Raw genomic sequence first — 14,078 nt, 5'->3', positions numbered from 1 at the left:
CACCTGCCTTCTCTTATTGAATGACACACAAAGTTTTTTTTTGTTTATTTTATTGTACAATACAACTGACAAGAATTATATTTTCACAGTACATTTGCAGTAAAAGTACAGACCTGCTTATGAAGACAAATTCCATACAAGCCAAGACACTATAGCAAAATGCAGGAGATACACATTCTTAATAAACTGAATAGAATTAAATAAATACTCATTCACTTATGTCTGGCAGAGGCTGATCAGCTGAATGTCTCTGTGTGATTCTTGGGCAATTTGTAGCTGCTGCACACTTCTGTCGACAACATCCTCCACTGTGACGTTTTTTAAGTCGACCAGCAAAACGATTCCATCTGACAGGGAAAGAGCACAGATTGCATATTAAACACCTGGATCAATCAGATGAATGACATTAAGTTTATATCTCTTAAAATTAAGATGATTCCTTATGTATAAACATTTGTTACAGTTCTAAATCTTTACGTTTTTTTATAATGCTTAAAATCCTCTCTATAAATGGCTAATTTAAATGTTTAACTTAAAATATTATAAAACACACTGTCTGGAATTGAGGCTTGATTAGGCTTATTCTGCCTTGTTTAGCCTATTATATGGCGAGCCCCTAATCAAAGTTAAAAGGGAAATGTGGTTCAACACTAGGCCTAAACTATAAACTGCTCTTAACTAATTTACACATTTAATAGAGTCTCAGAATCCTTATCAGTTGAAGACTATATGTTCGTTTCAAATAAAAAATATCCATTCAGAACACCAGGGGCGAAACTGCAACTAAACAAACAGTTCCCGTCATGATCCATCTCTAAATGAGCTAGTGTATAATTCAAAATTAAGCTTTTTTTTTTTTTTTTTTTTTTTAATAAATAAATAAATATTAATAATTTAACGTAAATATAAAAAATTGATCTAAAAACAATCTATTTTTAAACAAATGAAAGTTATTTATTTCACTTACTTGAAATAAGCCTTGAAATTTTACTTTCTTTTCTTTCCTTTTCTTTAATTTTATCCGAATTTTCTCCCCAGTTTAGCAACGTCAATTACCCCACCCTCTCAGCTGCACCCCCATATCAGCAGCCATGTCCCAACACCAAGCAGGTGAAGACTGCCACATACTGACACACTCTGATATCTACCTTTCCAGAGAGAGCAAAGCCAAGTGCTCCCTCAGGATTACAAAGAGTTTTATGATCTTCTTTTGGTAGTTGCAGTTCAGAGCTAAAAGCTCAATAGTTTTTCAGAAAATAAGTATTTTTCCAGATTATGAGGCGCACTATCAATAAATATCTATTTTCTGGTCTATTTTCATACATAAAGCACACCTGATTTTAACACGCATTAAGTGACACTAGTAAGAATGCATACTTGAAGTGAACAAGGGTGTCGCCATATTTCCCTTCTATTGAGAAAGCTCTGTGAAGCACCTAACTAAACAAAACTGTAATTCTTTTAAAAAATATATATTTCAAAGTTAAACAAGTGCTGGATATTATCCTACACTGATTTCTCTCCTGAAACCAGTTTATTTTGGTGAGTAAAGCGCTTCAATTTATTTACAGAAAGCTTTGAACAACACGACACGGAACAACCCTGAGTGTTCCGGTAAGCCAGGGTGCTATTTAACCTAGCGGGTCATCCCACGTACCTTGTTTTAACACAGTAAACACGCAGGTTACGGTCCAATATATTCACCTCTGAACAGTGAAAGACCTAGTGCTTAGTGTGGTTAGCGGCTAATGCTAATGCTGCTCCAGCCTTAGTGCTGGAGAAAAACTTTACTTAAACTCATTTATGATGCTAAACTTCATCAGAGTGGCTTTACTGCTCATTACAACCGTACTGGTTGAATTCTTACATAGAGCACATTTTAAATTTTTAGGAAAATTAAAGGATTTTAAGGGCACCTGTTTTTAAAATAAGCGGCTTACATTTAGCTTCTCCTCTACAATTACCGTTATTCTTGGACAGTGTAAAACTAAATTTTAGATGAACTAAAATCTATAAAAACTAAGATATTTACCTCTCTAGAGTAGCATTGTGTTTATTAAGACGCTCCGCCTCTTCTTTCTTCTCTTCTAACCAGCGCTCAAGCAGCTCCTCCCTTTCCTGACGCGTAACCGCTAGATCCTCCTTCAGATTCTTGTGCTCCAGCCTCAATGCTGCCAACTCCTTAGACTGACACTCCAGTTTATACTGATACTCCGACAGATCATCCTTCAGTAAGGACGCTCCTTTAGCCAGCAGAACGGCTTCGCTGCGGAATCGGGCGACTCTACAGCAAATGGGAGACACAATGTAAATCAAAGGAATTGATATTGTGAATAGTGTGAGAATATGTCTGACCTGTGGCTTTACTCACTGTGAGTGACAGTACTGCAGCTCTGCTTCTTTGAGGTAAAGAACACTGGTGAGGTCTGAGACTTTCTGTATCAGCTAGAAAGAGAATTATTTGTCTTTATTATTAACATTTATACAAAAGAACCAAAATGATTCGGCAATGTATGTAGTATTACTTATATTACTTTTATGCTAGAAGTCATAGGATAGCAGTATGTAAACTTGTACATTATTAGCTCAGAGGATGGCTTGGGAATGCCCACACCTAAATAAGTTATGAGGTCTTATCTTGTGAGTGAGGTTGAACATTGACTGGCGCATTCATGGCAAGTCAGCGTGAATTATCAGAGTTTGAGCTAGGCCTAATAGTGGGTGCATTTAATTTCTAAGGTTTTGCCAGCATGTAACATTTTCTCAATCAACAGTGCCATGTGTGTACCATGAATACAAAAATAGAAGGTACTACTATCTACACTGGGAAACACAGTGGGTGGTAATGATTATGATCAGCAGCATCTGGCTAGAATTGTCCATGCAAACAGACAAGTGACACATAGACAGGGTCCTGTATGTAAAAGTCATAGGACATGATACATGTTCCTGTCGCTTGACATGTGGCATGTCAGTGTGAAGCAGTCTGGTATTTTGCTTTTCTTTTTTAGCAATATGTTGAGCACCATCTTTGCTAGAATATGAGTAATATATTCAACAATTTTATATTTTGGGTTATTTTAATTCCTTTTTATGTATTTTACGCAAAAAAATAATAAATCACAAGCTTCTTACCTAACATGTGATCATCAAATTTGATAAATGTTTACAATTAGATATTAAGCTCAGTAAACAAATGTGAAAAACAGTCAAAAACAGCTATATATTTTAGCATAGAATCCTAGTATTCAGAAAACAATGTCACCTATCCCAATTCAAAGGTATTATAAGCTACTAAAAAGCAATAATATTATCAATGATGTGTCAATAAATGATACATATCATACATTATTACTTATATCTTTAAAACAATTTTATATTATAGTATTATGGTTAAAGGTTATAGTTTCCTAATGTACTACTAAACCTGTTTCTATATTTGTGATTCATTCAGTAAGACTATGTTGTAATGTTGTTAAATGCAATACAGAGTTAAATATAAATATGAAATAAAGTTTAATAAAAAGTTTACTTAAGACACTTATAATTTGCTATATTATTTAAAAGTTTTCATGTAGAATTTAAAACATACCTCTTCTCTGTCATGCTGGGCCTCTCTTAACTCCAGACACAGTTTTGGAGGGGCTTCTTCTTCAACCTGCTTTTTTATTCCATTTTGATTTGAACTAAAGAAAAAAAAGGAGAAAAACTAGATGTGAACACTATTCAACATTACCATAATATTTTTTAAAAATAGTGCGCCGCTTCATCATTACAATATCTTCTTTATTTACCTGTTTCTTTCCAAGTCCTCCAATAAACTCACGTGCAGATTTAGCATGTCTTCTAACCTGGACACTAAGAATAAATTAAAAATGTGATTATTTTTCAGTAATACTAATAATTACAATAAAAGGTGTAAAATATTTCATTAAATACAAATTTTAGATCATTGATTAGTCAGTGTTTGGAAGACACTGTCAACCAGCAATTAATTAATTAATTAATTAATTAATCAATTAATAACTGATTCCTTTAAACATTCAGGCTCAGAACTGAATGTTGCACATATTTCAATTGAAATTCAGGGATATATTTATAATAACATTTTTTTTGTGGGTAGTTAATGAGACCTTTTGATTGTCAGTGATTTTCATTTTGTATTTCAATTAGGGCTCTGCTTTGCTAAAATATATGCTACTAAAAGTTTTTTTTCCCCTATATTTTAACACAAAATGTTGAAAATGATTGGAAAAGTGATTATCATTATAACTCTAAATAATTACCAACAAAATATACATATAAAGAATAATACATAAATATTCTTATTTAAACACGTATAAAAACTATATATAGCTTCATTTCAATAATATAAGTTTCTCTGATTTTACTATTTATAGATATACTATGTTTGACCACCACTTTTGAAAAGTTGCTTTATTTCAGAAAATCAGTTCAAAATGGGAAACTCATTTATTATATAGATGTATTACACACAGATTTATCTATTTTAAGTGTTTATTTCTTTTATTGTTGGTAATTACGGCTTACAGCAAATGAAAGCCCAAAAACCAGTTTCCCAGAAAATTAGAATATTATATATGAACTATTTGTACTTTTGGCAGTGTGCCAAGTCCTGCTGGAATATGAAATCTGTATCTCATAAAAGTTGTCAGTAGCAGAGGGAAGCATGAAGTGCTGTAAGATTTTGTGGGAAAACAAAACTGTCCAAAGTCAGTGCAGTGTTTTCCTTAAAAATCTTACAGCATTTTATCTTTCCCTCTGCTGACAACTTTTATGGAGATGCGGATTTCATTTTCCATCAGGACTTGGCACACTGCCAAAAGTACCAGTTGGTTTTATATAATATTCTAATTTTTTGTGATGCTGATTGTTTTTTTTTTATTATCATCAACAATAAATATAACAAAAATAAACACATTTCAAATAGATAATTCTGTGTGCAATACATCTATATAATGTGTGAATTTCGTATATTGACTAAATTGCTGAAATAAACAAAAATTTCAATTATATATATTTTTTTTAAATAATTTTTTTAGATGCACTAGTATTAGTAGAAGAGCCAGTTTGTCTATCTTACCTTTATTAAAGAGTCCAGAGAAGGGCTCTCTCTGTAAACAGTCCCTCTGAAACAGCTTGGCCCGCACGTGACTTTTCCACGGCACCATAATCATAATCTCACACAGCTCCCTGTTTAATTCCCCTTACCACTCTCACGTTATTCCTAAGGAAATCTAAACAGGGCGATCTCCGGACTAACCTGACTCCCTAACGCCTCTTTAAACCCTCAGACTGACTTTACTACTGTAGTTAACTCACAGCACACCTCCCCTCTCCATCCTCGATCTACTGCAGCGGTTTTCGCCTTTTTTTGAAGCGCAAACTGTCCCTCTAGGCTCTCCGTCGCAAGATTGACCACTTCAGTGTATCCAGCTATGTTGTTGCCACAGCTGGTTTATAGCAAGCCTGCCCACTTTCTAGCTTCCCCGTTATATCGTAAAAGGACTGACAACCGCTAGAGGGAGCCCGCGAGGGAGTACAAAATTAATGTAAGTGAATCAAGCTAAACGGCTAAAAACTAAAATAAATAAAATAAAATTAGTAAATAAATACATGTCTGTAATATTCCTTTAATTTTACTACATTTCTTTGCTAAAAGGAAAGAAAACGTACCTGTATGTTTCTATTTTTCAACAGTGAAGGATTTATGGACAAGAGAGCCATGCTAGAGTGAACTAGTTGGACTGGTTGGTGAGCTGATGTGTGTAGATACAGCTTTTAAAAAAAGTTTTAGGACCACACATTTTTTAGTTGTCCAGTAGCAGTGCTGTATTAAACATTCAGGCTACTTTTGTTTTCTTAGCAATGACTTCATTACTGCACTTCACCTGTCAGACCTCTAAATCTTCACTCTCTTTACTGCTGAGACTTTTAGAGACATAGGCTGTGTTCACATTACAAGCCACATTGCCTGACTCCAATTTCTTGACGTTTCACATGCACAAATGTAAGTGATCTGTATCTGGGTGTAATGTGAATTAATCTGTCCCTGTAACGTCTCACATGCGCACATTGATATGTGTATAAACGTCACCTTCTTCACCAACAATTAATAACCTTATATTTGAGAGACAACTTGTAGCTTTATAAAGGGAAATGGATGCTTTAGCAGCTTATATGTGGAGTATCTTTTGCTGGAGTGGAGAGCAAACAGCTTGTCTAAAATACATGCTCGGGTTGAGGAGTAAAAAAAAGCCAGGTGGTGTGCTTTTGCTGTTTTTGCAGCTATAGCTGCACAGCTGCACCAGAATATGTGTGGGTACAAGAGAGAAGCACGTAGCGCATGCGTAAAAGCAAACATTACATACGTTCATATTGCATGTCCATGGATCGGATTCAAATCCAAATTTAGGACCACATATGTAAGTGGCTTAAATCTGATTTGATAAAAAAAAAAAGATCTGAGACAAATCTGATGAGTCACTTGAGTCACTTCAGCCTGGTAATGTGAACATAGCCCAAGCTCTCTTGCTTCATCTGTGATTTCTCTAATGAAAATACTTATATTTTTAAAAGTTGCAATACTAACATTACTTTTTTCAGTTCATTTGTTTTTCTTAAAGGCCCTGGAAGCTTACTGCAAGATTTTGTACACATGATTTTCCGGTTATTTACTGGACTTGAAAAGCCTAAATGGGACATATCCAGAGGGACTTACAAGTATATTCCTGTTGGGCCAATGTAATATTAGGAGTCTTGCCCAAGGACTCTTATTGGTGTAGCACAGCATTCAGTCACCCAGATCTGGAACTGAAACCCAGTCTCCCTCATGATGTGGTGGTTAGGCCACTGGCAGGGATTGGTGCGCCACTGCGCCACACTATCCACCATCCAGAAAAGCAAAAATAATGGTGGGAAAAAATGGGGGTGTTTTAAAACTTTGATTGGTAGTGTGTGCAATGCTGAAACACTTGATATTGTTCTATGTTTCAGTATAAAAATGATTAAACTTTTATTACACTGATAAATTGATTTTGGTCAGCTGTTCCACATAAAACCATTTATTATGGTCTCACTCAGGAGCGCCCTCTAGTGTCTGAAAAAAAAACGGAATTCAAATTATTAAGTGGGTATTCTCCTCTGTAGAGGTTCTTTGTTGCTGTTTTGTTAGCTGGCTGGTTACCTGTAAGGTTTATTTACGAAGCGTTTGTAATAATTATAAGTTCATACAAATTTAATTTTTTGAGTAATTGAGTAAGACAGGAGCTGTTTGGTGCTCAGCTAAAGCTAAAGCTCTGTTTAACACTGGAGTGTGGGGGGCTGTTGCCAGCTAGCTAGGCTAACTGTGCTGATGTAGCGTTTTTTCTTTATCGTTACTTTTTTAAAGGAATATAAGTCGTATCTTAAGCCTATCTAAGATAAATAAAATGGCAAACGACAGACTGAGAGCTCTGGAGGACGTGGAGAAGGAGATCGCCGTCGTTCTTCAGTGTGCAGGTCTGGGTTTCGACACTACTCCTTCAGCTAAAATAAGTGCAAATCCAATCCAGGTGCAAAAAGTAAAAATCCAAACCAGGGTTTTGGACCAACTTCCTGGGCGGCTTTGTGCTGCAGCAGAACTTTACAAGCAGTTGGTACAAAAGCCTGGGTTGGATTTTTACTTTCTGGACCTGGGTTACCCACCTCTACTAACTAGTTAACTAACCTAACAGCCTATTAACCTAACCTAAGGTACTGTGACTATCAGCTTAAACTTTAAATCTTTTGATTTAAATGATCAGTATCCAGCGTTTCTTATTTGGTACATATAATAAATAGTGTGGGTTTATGTATTAAAATCTGTCACCACTTAAATAAAACTACATAACCTTTCTTTATCGATTATTCTTAAACAAACTGTATTGTTAACTCTGTTGATATATTTCTCTGAAAAAAATGAGACCACTTAAAACGACGAGTTTCGAAGATTTGACCAAATCGAAAACCTGTAATATAATCAAGAGAAAGATGTATGATCACAAGCCATCAAACCAAACAGAACTGCTTGAATTTTTGCACCAGGAGTGGCATGAAGTTATCCAAAAGCAGTATGTAAGACTGGTGGAGGAGAACATGCCAAGATGCATGAAAACTGTGATTAAAAACCAGAGCTATTCCACCAAATATATATATAAAAAAAAATTAAAACGTTATGCTCTAAAAGACAATATTTTTATTTGGAATTTGAAAGACATGTTGTCCGTAGTTTATAGAATAAAACAACAATGTTCATTTTATTTAAACATATACCTATAAATAGCAAAATCAGAAAAACTGATTCAGAAACTAAAGTGGTCTCTTAATTTTTTCCAGAGCTGTATGTAAATGATATCTGCTCTGATTGGCTGTGCAGAATTTTGTCATGTTCTAAAAGTAGTCTGAACTGAAGCATTCCTTTTAACTTCATGATAATCGTGTAGATCTTTAAAAAAACAAATGTTATAAATTGTTAGTGTATCAAGTTTATTTGCCACAAATTAAATAGGTTTAGGGGTTGGTGATAATAATCATTTAGTATCAGTAAAACAGTACTATTTTGGACACACCTTCTCATTAATTATTTCTTTATTTATTTTCTACATTGTAGATTAATTGTAAATACACCAAAATAATTAAGGGACACATAATCAGTTTACCAAAAAACAAGCTTATGTGAAAACAATACCAGTTAAACTTTTGGACAATCCTCATTTAATGTTTTTTTTTTATTTCTTTTTCTTTTAATGTATTTTCTACATTGTAGATTAATAGTAAATGCACAAAAAACAATTAAAGGGCACACAATTAATGGATTAATGTGTAACAAACAAAAAAAGTTATTGGTCTCCACAATCCCCTGACCTAAATCTGATCGACTGAGATGGTGATTTGATGATTTTGGATGAGCTGGAGCTTTACAGTGTGAGGGAAAAGCAGCAACTGTTCAGCACCTCCAGGAACTCCTTTAAGATGCTGAGAAAACTTTTCCAGGTGACTTTCCCCTCATAAAGACCAATAGTGTGCAGATCCATCCTCAAAGCTAAATGTGGCTTTTGAAAAGAATCTAACGTATAAAACATTCTGGTTTGTTTAAAACTTTTTCTGTCATTCACAAAATAATTTCCTATGTGTTCCTGTATAGCTTTAACATAATGGTCAATATGAAACGTACAAAGTGAAAAATTATAAAAACAAAGAAAGCACATAGAACGAGAAAAGGTGTATCCAAACATTTGACTGATACTGTATAGCATGACAAATATTTAAGAGTGATATGACTTTTAAACACATTTCTATGTAGTGATTTGGATTTTAACATGTAGGAAATTAAATGAATAGAGGGCACAGTTTTAGAGATGGCTATTTATGATTCTAACACATTTTATTTTTCCCCCTTTATTCAGGAACCATAATACTGGAGCTTTCAAAAGAGAAGCACAATGCAAGTCTCCTGGATCGTCAGCTCAACCAGTTCCAGACTTCCCTTAACAGAGTGGAGAGTGAGCTCAGCTCACAGATCCGCTATCTTACACAGGTTGGTGTTTTAAGCCACTTACATAGATTCATACAAGCAAACGTAATGCTGATAAAACAATTTCAGTAGTCATTTTAATGAATGCATGCTTGAATTTTGATGTTCTATGCTGGAAGAAGGTTATTATAAGGGAAAATGTATGTTGTAAAATGTGTAATGTGTAAGTAGAATTTACACAGTGTTAACCAGGCAGAAAAACAAACCAACAGCCACTTCCCCTTTCTGCCAGACCACTGGTATATATCACCCTACACTGTCTACATTCTACAGTTAGTGGTTTTATTATCTATTGCTCTTACAATTTCTGTAGATGTGATGAGTCACAGATTTTTTTTAACAGTTTACTTAATTTTTTACTTAGTTTTAAAAAAAGTATTCATCTTACCAGCTGTGTATACACAAATATACTTGTTACTTTTAAGCCTTTATTTCCATGCAAAAGAAAATGAACTTGCATTTCACAAAGGAATGTAACACCTTTGTGTGATATCAGCAGTGATACATTGACTAGTTGTGTGAATCACAAGAGACATCAATCCACCACCATTGCAGTTTGTTGACTTTCTCTTTTTCTCTCTAATTTGAGTGTAGGTGGCGACAGGGCAGCCTCATGAAGGCTCGACGTACTCAGCCCGAAAGGACTGTCAGATGGCCCTGAACCGTGCAGAGTATGCCCGCGTAAAACTGGGAGAACTAGGGCGTACCTGCGAGTTAATGCTTGACCCACAGACCTGATTCACTTGCATTAACATTTTAACAACCCAATGGACGGAAGTACTTCAAAACCCCCTGTTTAAGGATGTATTTGACAGTCTTATGAGGAACAAGACTTGGCAGTTTTGACACTATGGTGCTCATCTAGCTGCAATCTGCAAAAAGCACAGCTTGTGTTTCAGGAACGAACTAGCAAAGTAAAGTCTTTGTTTTTTTTTTTCCCCCACCCACAAAACATCTTATCACACTGGTTATCTGACATGTTTTTTTAATAAACAATAAAAGTGAAAAGTGTTGAAACAATGGACCTTTTTATTTCCACTTCACATGTTATTCACAATGCAATCACAATCACAAACAGCACTTTCATAATGTAACAGAAACCACATCAAGTAAACCAACAAGGGAGGAACACAAAATAAATAAAAGTAGTTAATAAATTAGAACATGACATGAACAATGAATCAGTGTATTAAATAGTGCATTAAATAAACACCATTATTAAATAAAGCACATGTATTCTTTTAGTGTATGGCTTATCATTAACTGTGTTTACTGTGGTCCACTCAGTTCAATTATCATTCTTTACTTTTTTTCTTTCACTAGGAATGTATTTCTTTCTCAAAACATGACACTAGTAGTGCTCAGTGGGTTTCAAAAAGACACAGTCACATACATGCATATGAACATAGTAACTGATAACTGAATAACAGTTATTTGATCAGGGCTGGATTTCCCAAAACCATCTTAGCATAAGGATTTTACACGTAGAACAAGAATCACTATCTGTTAAGATGATCTTAAAACCTAGACATTTTTGGGAAATTAGGCCCAAATAATTTGTCTCTGTGTATATATTTGTCAATATTTCTTAAGAGGGTAAGCATAAACTTTCTACTGGAATCACTCCAATATAATAAATAGAATACTAATCCACAGGTCTTCACATTAACCACCTTCAAATAAATAATGATTGGATGATTAGAACACATTCAATTCTATGAACGTGTGTAGCTTATGTGACCATGTACTCCTGACGTTTGTTCAGGCGAACTTGGCACAGAGACACAGCGCCAACACCGACGTAGATGGCCGCAGCAATGAAACAGTTGATGCCTACTTGGTTGTACAGTGCATAAACGTTCTGGGGTGGACTTTTGCTGCAGAAAATAAAACAAACAGGAAAAAAACGATTAGTCAAACGCATCACAGCGTGCTAGTGTTACATGTACCCAGACATATTAAGCACAATTCATCAGCTCATTAATCTAAGGGGTTATATTTAGGGATGCATAATGATATTGGAACTATATTGTATCTGCCTTTTTTTCCCCTCATCAGCCAATTTTTCAAGCTTCAAGCCTTGCTGACATTTATTATAAGCTGGAAAAAGAACAAGTGATGCTGGCTGTGCTACTACAATTGGCTACACTACTTGTTTTTGATTTAAACTCATTTTTATTATTTTTCAGGTTATGCACTTAAGGGTGTGCACTCTCTGCAAATTTTAAATAAATGTGTTTAACAGCACTGGCTCTGGCATCGCCAGATACATACATGTAATATTAGATACGTATATAAAAATGACAATAAATATAAAGATATTGTCTACTCACTCATTTCGGATGTCTTCCTCAGTGAAGGGAACGTCCTCAATCAGCACAGCAGATTTCGAACAAAAGAAGATACCTAGCATTGCCTGGGAAAATTAAAACATTTACAAAATGTTAGTGTATTGGTTCTCATTTCCCATTAAATAATTATTATAACTGTCCAGTATCTAGACCCGTCACAATAAATGCTGTACAATATATTTGCCACTGGTTTTATTTTATTACATTTTATTTATATATTATGCATATATAGTATTTATTATGACTCTTAAACAAGCTCTTATTTCAGAGGATCCAGTGATGCTCATGAGAAAAATTTACACAGAAAAAAAAAACAGGTTTCTTAACATACTTATCACAGAATGTAATAAAGGCGATATTTAAAAAGCTCATTCATTAATTTCTCCCACAGATAAATTCAGCCTAAAAATAGAACACCAAATATGGGCATTGACAACATGACTGCATGATTACAACAGGACTGCAGAGGTCTATATCGGCAAATGCAGTTTAATATTCACCTTATAGCAGTATTATAGCAGTAACGTTAGTGTGTTTTTATTCATTTTTTTATTCAATGTTTAGTCATGTCTGCAAGAATACTGTAAAAATATAAACACCCAGAAATATCTCGACATAGGTTAATATTTTATGGTCATGTCGCCCAGCACTAGTAACCTAGGCTACATTATTCTACAAACTGGACTGAAAAGTAGCTAGCAACCCTGGTTAGCAAGCTAATAATACAGATAGCCTAGGTTAGCGTTCAGCGTTCATTTTAAAGGGTTTTCGATTTTTAAAAAAGCAAATTCCTCTCGCAATCACACAGCGTTAAATAAGCTAAGCTAAGGTTGACGTTATTCAGTTACCCAGTTAAAAGGCAGCTAATGCTAGATAGGCTAACCTACCTACGTTAGCTGGTTATTTAGCTATAGCTTATCACCCTAGCAATGTCACGAAGCCAAGGCGCGCGCTTACCAGCATTATGACTCCCCACACGCTGAGCACAATCCCGCAGGCCGCCAGTTTGGGGCCACAAAACAAAAGAGACGGCATCGTTTCCGAACTGCTGGACCCAGTAAAGACGATGCAGCTTCACAAACGACTGTCAGTCACCGTCCGCTCCAGCAAACGGCTGAAAATGGTCGCAGGCCGCTTCGGCTATCTTCGATTTTCTTCGGCTGGGTTCGTTCTCTGGTTCGTTTTTTCCTCAGGAGCCAATCACAAGCCAACACTTTCTCGCAGTGCATTCCGGGCTATCAGTTTATTGCCCAGTTAAAGATAGTTTATAGGGAGCCTGCCCACTTCTCCACTTTCTATTTGCTAGTCACCTAGCAAATAGTGACCGCTAGGGGGAGCCAAAGAGTGAGCGCTCAATGAATTGGGGTGAATAGAGCTAAACGATTAAAAGTCAAATTAAAAACAGTGTATAATGCATTGTCTTAAGTATTGCTTTATTATACTACTTTGGAAGGTATGCTAAAGTATTGAGCAAAGAAAGCAAAGAATAAAGCAAACGATTTTGGGACAAAAAATTGCAGTATTGAGCAGGGCCGTGCAGAGACCTTCAGAGGGCAGGTGCTTAAAGTCAAAAGGGGGCAAGTTAAACATTACATATGTAGTTGTTTCTAAGCTAGCTAATTCCAAAATTAAGTTAACTGACTATCACAATCTGCATTTTATTTAGCAAACAGTGGGTTTGATCTGTGTGCTTTTATTCGTGTCTTTTTAACCAGCTATTAGACAGCTCCAGAAACAATGTCAGCACAGTTTACATGGATGGATACTGTTACTTTTTTGGTTTAGAAAAATCGTTGAATGTCCAGATTAGTTTTAACCTCAGCTATTTCCAACCCGCTCCAGCAACCTCGATATATGTTACAATACATATCTATGTCAATAAGATGCAAAGGTGGGTTAAATAAGACGCAAAGGTGGATTCAATAAGACGCAAAGGTGGGTCATAAATACAAATATTTGGGTTTTTTTATGCCTTTGCCAACATTATAGAAGTAGACTTGATTATGATAAGATAAACAGTTATTCTCAATTTGTAACAAAAATATAGTTCATGCCATAGAAGATCAAACATTTAAAAACTCAGGTTTTGCTCAATCTCTCCATTTAAACCCTATTCATTTTGGACTTACCCGAGAGCTCCTCTGGTGGCCCCA

At 35.2% G+C, this 14,078-nt stretch overlaps 3 protein-coding genes across 3 annotated transcripts; 1 reads left to right on the top strand and 2 right to left on the bottom strand.

The window, feature by feature from the left end:
* Window positions 1-37: 37 nt before the first annotated feature.
* Window positions 38-5,502, bottom strand: si:ch1073-143l10.2 (uncharacterized protein LOC565165 homolog). The gene is made up of 6 exons (XM_007236228.4): window positions 5,105-5,502; window positions 3,795-3,858; window positions 3,593-3,686; window positions 2,372-2,445; window positions 2,033-2,284; window positions 38-347 (listed from the first exon to the last, which is right to left on the bottom strand). Exons 1-6 carry the CDS (start codon window positions 5,196-5,198, stop codon window positions 209-211), a joined length of 717 nt encoding a protein of 238 aa, XP_007236290.3. The 5' UTR covers window positions 5,199-5,502; the 3' UTR covers window positions 38-208.
* A 1,623-nt stretch (window positions 5,503-7,125) lies between these two features.
* Window positions 7,126-10,594, top strand: med11 (mediator complex subunit 11). The gene is made up of 3 exons (XM_007236210.3): window positions 7,126-7,521; window positions 9,447-9,577; window positions 10,169-10,594. The coding sequence occupies exons 1-3, from the start codon at window positions 7,452-7,454 to the stop codon at window positions 10,310-10,312; spliced, it is 345 nt and encodes a 114-aa protein (XP_007236272.1). The 5' UTR covers window positions 7,126-7,451; the 3' UTR covers window positions 10,313-10,594.
* On the bottom strand, window positions 10,586-13,100 carry rnasekb (ribonuclease, RNase K b). The gene is made up of 3 exons (XM_007236211.4): window positions 12,883-13,100; window positions 11,908-11,990; window positions 10,586-11,451 (listed from the first exon to the last, which is right to left on the bottom strand). Exons 1-3 carry the CDS (start codon window positions 12,958-12,960, stop codon window positions 11,307-11,309), a joined length of 306 nt encoding a protein of 101 aa, XP_007236273.2. The 5' UTR covers window positions 12,961-13,100; the 3' UTR covers window positions 10,586-11,306.
* Window positions 13,101-14,078: the final 978 nt, after the last annotated feature.

The sequence above is a fragment of the Astyanax mexicanus genome, chromosome 20 (assembly GCF_023375975.1).
Source record: "Astyanax mexicanus isolate ESR-SI-001 chromosome 20, AstMex3_surface, whole genome shotgun sequence".
Lineage (NCBI taxonomy): Eukaryota > Metazoa > Chordata > Actinopteri > Characiformes > Acestrorhamphidae > Astyanax > Astyanax mexicanus.
The sequence above is the reverse complement of the archived record's forward strand: the minus strand, read 5'-3'. Positions and strand labels throughout refer to the sequence as shown.

Coding starts and splice junctions, on each gene's coding strand:
- si:ch1073-143l10.2 (XM_007236228.4), bottom strand. CDS start 5,198: ATGATTATGGTGCCGTGGAAAAGTCACGTGCGGGCCAAGCTGTTTCAG. Junction 3,687..3,794: donor GAGGACTTGGAAAGAAACAG/GTAAATAAAGAA, acceptor TTTTTTCTTTAG/TTCAAATCAAAATGGAATAA. Junction 348..2,032: donor CACAATGCTACTCTAGAGAG/GTAAATATCTTA, acceptor TTTCCCTGTCAG/ATGGAATCGTTTTGCTGGTC.
- med11 (XM_007236210.3), top strand. CDS start 7,452: ATGGCAAACGACAGACTGAGAGCTCTGGAGGACGTGGAGAAGGAGATC. Junction 7,522..9,446: donor CGTCGTTCTTCAGTGTGCAG/GTCTGGGTTTCG, acceptor CCCTTTATTCAG/GAACCATAATACTGGAGCTT. Junction 9,578..10,168: donor AGATCCGCTATCTTACACAG/GTTGGTGTTTTA, acceptor ATTTGAGTGTAG/GTGGCGACAGGGCAGCCTCA.
- rnasekb (XM_007236211.4), bottom strand. CDS start 12,960: ATGCCGTCTCTTTTGTTTTGTGGCCCCAAACTGGCGGCCTGCGGGATT. Junction 11,991..12,882: donor TGTGGGGAGTCATAATGCTG/GTAAGCGCGCGC, acceptor TAATTTTCCCAG/GCAATGCTAGGTATCTTCTT. Junction 11,452..11,907: donor GAGGAAGACATCCGAAATGA/GTGAGTAGACAA, acceptor TATTTTCTGCAG/CAAAAGTCCACCCCAGAACG.